At 43.9% G+C, this 6,844-nt stretch overlaps 1 protein-coding gene across 1 annotated transcript in view; it reads right to left on the bottom strand.

Annotated features, from left to right (window-relative positions):
• PPP1CB (protein phosphatase 1 catalytic subunit beta) overlaps positions 1–1,739 on the bottom strand; it is a 29,520-nt gene extending 27,781 nt beyond the window's left edge. The window contains exon 1 of the mRNA XM_057371248.1: positions 1,446–1,739. Within this exon, the coding sequence (XP_057227231.1) occupies positions 1,446–1,497 (52 nt within the window). The 5' untranslated portion in view covers positions 1,498–1,739. The remainder of the gene's footprint in view (positions 1–1,445) is intronic.
• Between the last annotated feature and the right edge of the window lie 5,105 nt (positions 1,740–6,844).

Genomic DNA, 6,844 nt, shown 5'->3' with positions numbered 1-6,844 from the left:
AGAGTAATATTTCAGAGGGAACAGAACAATCCAACAAGTGGCATACCAAAACACTACAGAATCCCCTCCTCTTAAAGCAATCGAAATTTAAGTAACTACACTCATGTGAAACAGCTATCTTTCAAACATATTATTTAAAGTGTCTCAAAAACCCCAGAACCATAAATATACATGCATCTTGATAAAAAAACAAATCTGCCCTACAAAGTCAGTATTTACAGGTTATTATTTGGTTTGTCTTAAAAACCTACCTATTAATCTGGGTTTCAACATCTAGAAAAAGGAAGTTTTATCTGCGTTAGCGATCAAAGAGAAACTTCAACTGATACTTGTTTCTTCATACTATGCTACACTGCATACCTTAAATCACAGACATAAGCACAACTGTCTAAAGATTTTACATATTTTTAAAAATTTATTTTACTGCTCATAATTCTCACATCGAAAAAGATCAGATAACAGTTACTAAAAAGTCTTTAATGCCCTAAAACCCCACTTTGTAGTAACTCATTTGAATAAAACTCAGCCTTAAAGACTTGTTTCACTTCCCAAACTATACAGGCTCCATAAATTCCTTTCTATAAATCTTTTGCAATGTGATCCAACTATCTAAGGAGTACAGCAACCAAATAAATGAACAGCGCATACCCATGCAAGTACTCTCATCTCCAGCATACCAGGTATTTGTTGAATGTGGAATGAAAGATTAATGGAAGAAGAGGCCCAAGAAGACTAAACATTCAAGACGTAACTTAAATAAAAAGAAAATGCTAGCAATAATTCCTCAGCTTCTCCAAAAGCAGGCACTAAGTTARCTTCTTCGTTACTTTAAGGGACAGAATCGCTATTTAATGCAAACAAAACACTCCACAGCTTTAATAGCCATCCATGAGGGCCACTTCTGGAGACTGCCCCGTAGGCAGGCTGAGGAATGTAAGCGCACTAAATCCCTCTGCTCCCACCGACACTCACGTACGCACAACCCCACACCTAACGCAGCTCGCAGACGTAATTTTACACACGGAGGACTGCAACTACAACCCGAACGGAGGGGCGGGGGGAAAAGGCCGCTGAAGAGCTCAGCTAGCGAGGTATCCCCAGCTCCTCGCCCCTCAGCCAGGCAGCTGCAGCGGGGTGAAGAGAAGAAAAAGGGAAAATGAGGCTTTTTTTTTTTTTCCCCTTCGCTGTTAAATAGGAAGACAGCCCCTTCAGCCAGATAGGGCGGGCACCCCCCGCGCACAGCAGCTCCTCCTCCCTCCGCGGGGCTGCAGGGCCGGGGCTCGGGGCATCGGCGGGACGCGCCGAGCCGCTCCCGGCCGCCACCCCAGGCCCGGCGGCGCGGGGAAGGCGCTGCCCCCGCTGGCCCCGCACGGCGCCGGCAGTCCCGTTTGTTCCCGCGGGGAGCGGCGGCGGTGTCCTGCGGCTCCCTGCGGCGCCCCGCTCACCTTCCAGCAGCCGGGTGATGAGGCTGTCCACGTTCAGCTCTCCGTCCGCCATTTTGTGGCCACCAGACTCGGTCCCGGGCGGGGAGAGGGCGGGGTGGAGGGCGCTCCACGGAGRAGGAGCAGCAGGGAGCGGCGGCCGCAGCAACAGTGGCTCCCCCCACCCCCCTCCGGCGGTCCCCGGCGGCCGCCCGGCTTCTCCCGCTCCCTCGCAGCTAAATGGGGGGACGCGGCCACCGCTCCTCCCCGCGCCTCCTCCCCGCCTCAGGAGCCGCCAGGGCGCATGTGCCGCCTCACCCGCCGCCGCCGCTCGGCGCCCCGGCAGCGCGCAGGCGCGGCGGGCTGGCTGGCGCAGGCGCGGAGCGGAGCGGAGCGGGCCCGGCCGTGCCCCCGGCCGCCACCGACAGACGGTGGGAAATGAGTCCCGGGAGCCTCCGTGCCCCCCGAGGGTCACCCCACCGCCCGCTCGCACCGCACCTGTGCTTCCTAGCCGTTTATTAAAAATAAATCCGTCATAACTGCAATTACGAGTTGGGCTCTTTGTAGCCCTCTTCTAACGCAGTCATCAGAGACARCTCTTGTGGTTCGTGTTTCATTGCRGCTGGACCKGCTRAGAATACTTCTTTGGTGATTTCTGGACCTTTTTTAAAGATGAGCTCTCTTAAAGACATGTTTACATACTGCTGTCAACAGATGCTTGCCTTGGATGGACATGGAAGTGCTTTAAAATGTAGGTGGTGAAAACCCACTGTGAATTGGGAGAGCAGATAAATGCATGGATGTTGACAAAGTAACAAAGTGCAGATGTTCTAGAAAAAACAGACCTCTCCTTTAAATGCCTAAATATAGATGATGTAGAAACTCATCTCTGTGAGCTTGAACTTGAATTTTTCCATCAGTCCACAAAGCCAGCAAAATCCTGCTACCTTACATAATGTCRAAACACAGGTTTTTATCTCTTGATTAGAAGAAAATGACTGTGTGCAAAACAAAAGCAATTAGACAAGGCAGGGCCATGATTAGGTATCAGATGATGGTAGGTGTCCAGACAGGTGAAAGAACACTCTTTTGAAATGCCTACACAGGTGGACAGGATACATGGAAATATAATTTCAGCTCATCAGCTAAAAGCACACACAGCTATCCTTTCCCGTTTTTCCAATTTTATGCGAGTAGTGGAAACCTAAACTGRAAAAAAAATCCTAAAATGTTTTTATTCTGTTTTTCATTAAACTAGGAAAAATAATTATTCCACTTTTTAAAAGTTCATCCTTATCCCAGTTATTTTATTGCTGCCAAAACCAATAGATCTRCAGTCCCTCTTGAGCTTTTAGGAATTGTCCCAGTTTAGTTTCACACAACYGAACTGCCCTGAAGGCTATTTTAAGCCATCACAACATCAGGTTCAGACCTAATAATATATTATTGCAGAACATTCTGCTTTGACAATTAAATGGGAATATGAAATTGCCTTTTGCTATGGTATAACAGTGCAATTAATGCATCTTCCAAAACTCTGTAGGATTATAAACTTTCAGGTACACTGAGCAAAACATAATCCCCTAACAACTGTTTTTACTAGGCATGTCATCATGCTCCAGAAACAATTCAGCAGCATATCATAACAACAAAATAATTTAATAAGCAGAGATACTATGAAACAGAACAAGCTGCAAAAATAGATCACTGCTTTCCCAGTAGATTCTGTGCCAGTGTCTTGTTTTATTGGGAACATGGCTGGGTGACAGTTACTGCCCAGTTGTACCTGGGTTGTCAAGGGGGTGGAAAGTTACCTCACTGGGCTGCAAAATCTTGTAAAGTTTGCACCCCCATTTTTTCATAGCTTGAGCAGGGACACAAATATGTGGGTTTCACTCTCAGTGGGTTAAAACTGGACATGTCCCATTGGCATAATCCACGTCCAATAAACAGGATTAAAAGCCCAGAGAATGAGTGTCATTGTCTTCTGTGATTCAGGAAGAAATAGTTATTGTTGAATKAATGCATTTTCTTTGATGAAGGGTAGATGTTCAGTAATTTTTGGCGTTATACCAYACACAGATACAGCCAAAGACAGCTAACTGGTGATTCAAATACAAGAGAAAGCTGTAACTGATGCCTTGTTAAAATCTCATTAATAATGCTCACCTTTGTGAATTACCTTTCACTTATTTTGAAAATTCCTCTTATGTCCACSAAGATGGCTTTGCTCCTGACTTTCTCCTACGTGGTCACAGTGTCATTTACCCTAAATACCCCATGTGTCAACTCTCCTCTCCTTATCAGCATGCCATCTCAAGGTGACCTTTAATTTGCACTGCTCTTCTGCTCAGTTTGTCAGATCTGAAAGACAGACATTTCCAAAGAAAATGGCAAAACAACTCTGTCTTAGTAAATGTCATTCCCTAAACTATTACAGTGTAGACATGAGTTCTCACTTAGGCTGCTGCTGTGAATTTGAGAGAGCTGCTTCCCCAGCTAGAGAGCACTGATTCAGCATCTCTGCTGTTACTGACTCTTCCCTGGTAACACTACGTTGGTTCAGACAGAACTGCTACTCACTGCACTTTAAAGTTAGTACCCCACATACGCTTTTAAGTTATTTACTATGGCACTGTAGGTTTCAAAAAACATGGCCTCGGCTACATTGCCCTCCTAGGTCTCTCATCAGTTACCTGGTAAACAATACAAGGCAGTATTTTACAGCATTATCCCATCACTATGGCTCATTTTTTTATGTACTTTATCATCTTTATAAACTGTAACCCAGGGCTGACTGCAGCTCTTATGTGATGGGGGGGAGAGGCCAGGAGGAGCCATGTGGTTAGTTTTCTACCATGTAATTAGGGGCATATYCTCTGTGGGAGGCAATGGCTGAACCACTGCTGCCTCCTGAGTGCCCTTTTCCAGTTTCTAATTCGAGATGGAAATTAGTGATTCAAATCAACAGTGCATTTTCTTAGGAGAGTTTGCTTACAAAAATATTTACAGATCCTGTCTCTTTAGTCAGAAATGGAAAGAAACTGTATCAAGGTAATTGCAAAATAAAGAAAATCTGCAGATAAATTATCCCTGTTTTGTTCAGAAAGTTTAGATTAAGAGATAGAAGAAGAAAAAAACAACAGATCCCACTCTGTAGTACTTTATGACCCTTTTTTATTTTTCAGTATTTACACTAAAACTGAGTAAATAATTGGTTTTGGTTATAACCTTTTTAGATGTAAAAGTAAAATAATTAGTCTTCTACACTGAGACAAAACCAAGACTTTCTCAACCTTCCTGAGAAACCAAGGGGAGGAGAGTCCCCAGCTAGCCAGTGGTTTGCATTTGGAGGCATGTAGCARGGATGTGAGAAACTCTTCTCTGAACTTCTGCATCCATACTGGTTCTTTTGGCATCCCCGCCTGGAACCGCAAATCTTTGTATGAACAACTAAACACTCACTGGCCCAGGGACTCGAGTCTGGGTCTGTGTTTGCTGAATGCCCCAATCGTTCAGTAGTAGTGCTGTTCTGTCTCTCTTGATCTTGAWCTAGTTTTTGTTTGAAAAACACATCATCAAGTCTTTGACTGATACACAAATGCTATACTCATCAACACCTTGGCAACAGAATTGTTTGAAGAACAAGATTGTTTTGTAGATTGATACTGACCCTTGATTCCTGTGAATGTTGTTATGCCATCATTGCCTTTTATGCATGTTTAAAAGGCTGGGCAGGGCAGATATGGAAATTTGCAGAAAACAGATTGTTTATGCCAAGAACCAACACTGAAACAGTTAAAAAACTTAGAATAGTTATAGTTAGTAAGACTTATATTGAAAAATCTTATTTTTTGGAAAAGAGTAGGTCCCCCTGCCCTATGCCACCAGCTCCCAGCTGGGTTAGAGAGTCTGGAAGGCAGGAGAGAGCCCTCTGGGAGCCACATGCAAAATAAGGACAAGGTGAGGCCTAACCAAGGGTATGTATCACAGGTTACTTCATCTCTCTATGTCAGAACTATTTAAAAGTATGAGAAGGATTGTTTTATTTTGTTTTGTTTTATTTTCTTTAAATTATGTTTATTAGCATGTGATACAATCTCAGTTCCCCTGACAGCCTGTCGTACTGCCCACAAACTATGAGAARTACACAACACTTGCTGAGGCGTTACTCCCCAAGTGAGGAAGGGGGAAGGACTTCTGAAGCAAAACAAGGAAAATAATTCGGGCCTGCAAGATTTGCAGTTTGCAGGATGTCAATCAAGCTTACTATTCCTCTGCTTTGGAGAGAAAAATTCTTCTCCTACTGTTTCCCAGGAAGGAACAGCTGCAAGAACTGAAAGTGTCTGCATCTATTTTTCTCAGTAAACATGGGAATATTTAGTTTCAACAAAACCAGATGGTTTACGCCCTGTGAGTATGCTGGCATTTGACACTAGCAGCCAGTTTTACAAAGTACATGCAGAGAGTYAGAAAGAACTCCTTTAAACTCTGAGACCTGACACAAGAAAAGAAAGCTCTGAAGGCAGAAATAACAGATTGACAAGACCCCCARCCTTTACCCAGTGATCTCCAACTGCTTTCTAAATATCATGAAACACAGTACATGACAGTCCATGAAGAGATTAAATTTTGACACATTTCTCACAGAGGGTTACACCTAAAATGAGAAGGTAAATAAGTTCCTCCAGGTTATGTGGTGAGTCACGGTCTGGTCTCCTGCATGCTCTGACCATTCACATCTCTTCTTGCTAATGTGTCTCCAGTGTGCCGTGTCCATATTCCCAGGACACAATTTTTAAATGTGAAACCATTACAGTTAACAGCACAGGGACAGGATTGCAGTGTRTGCAGCATATATCACCATAGCTGGGGCATCTGAGTGCTCTATGGGGAATTTATAATATGCTAAAGAGATTTATGAACAGCCCTCAAACCTCTTGCTAATGGCAGTTGCAGTGGGTGTTAAGTGACTGAAGAGTCTTAATTATTTGATGTTTTTTATTGATTTGTGTTGTTATTGCTTAACATGACTAGTAACAAGGCATTTATCAATCTGAAAGTGTTTTCCAGGCACTGAATTATTAAAGTATGTGATTCTTATAGGTAAACTGTTTTGTTGGACTGGTGGGRGGTTRATGTGGTTTGCTCAAGAGTACTCATAGCCTGGAGGGCAAGGCTCCAGGGGCTTTGGGCATCGCGGTGTCTCATGGATACAGCACAAGATCCTGAGCCAAATCCACCCCTGCTGGGGTCTGCTGTAAAAGCAGACTTGGGAAGGATTTCTTTTTATTTGCAATTTCAGAGGGAACCTTCCCACAAAAGCACATCAGTTTYCTGGATGRTCTAATGAAATGCRTATTTACTGTGATTCACCAGGTATTGYTTCTTTTAAGACCTGCAGCCATGAGCCCTRAAGGAAC

This window comes from Malurus melanocephalus, unplaced genomic scaffold (genome assembly GCF_030028575.1).
Source record: "Malurus melanocephalus ecotype Western Australia unplaced genomic scaffold, MMel_1.1 scaffold_5, whole genome shotgun sequence".
NCBI classification, from domain to species: domain Eukaryota; kingdom Metazoa; phylum Chordata; class Aves; order Passeriformes; family Maluridae; genus Malurus; species Malurus melanocephalus.
Note: the sequence above shows the minus strand (reverse complement) of the source record. Positions and strands in the feature narration are given on the sequence as shown.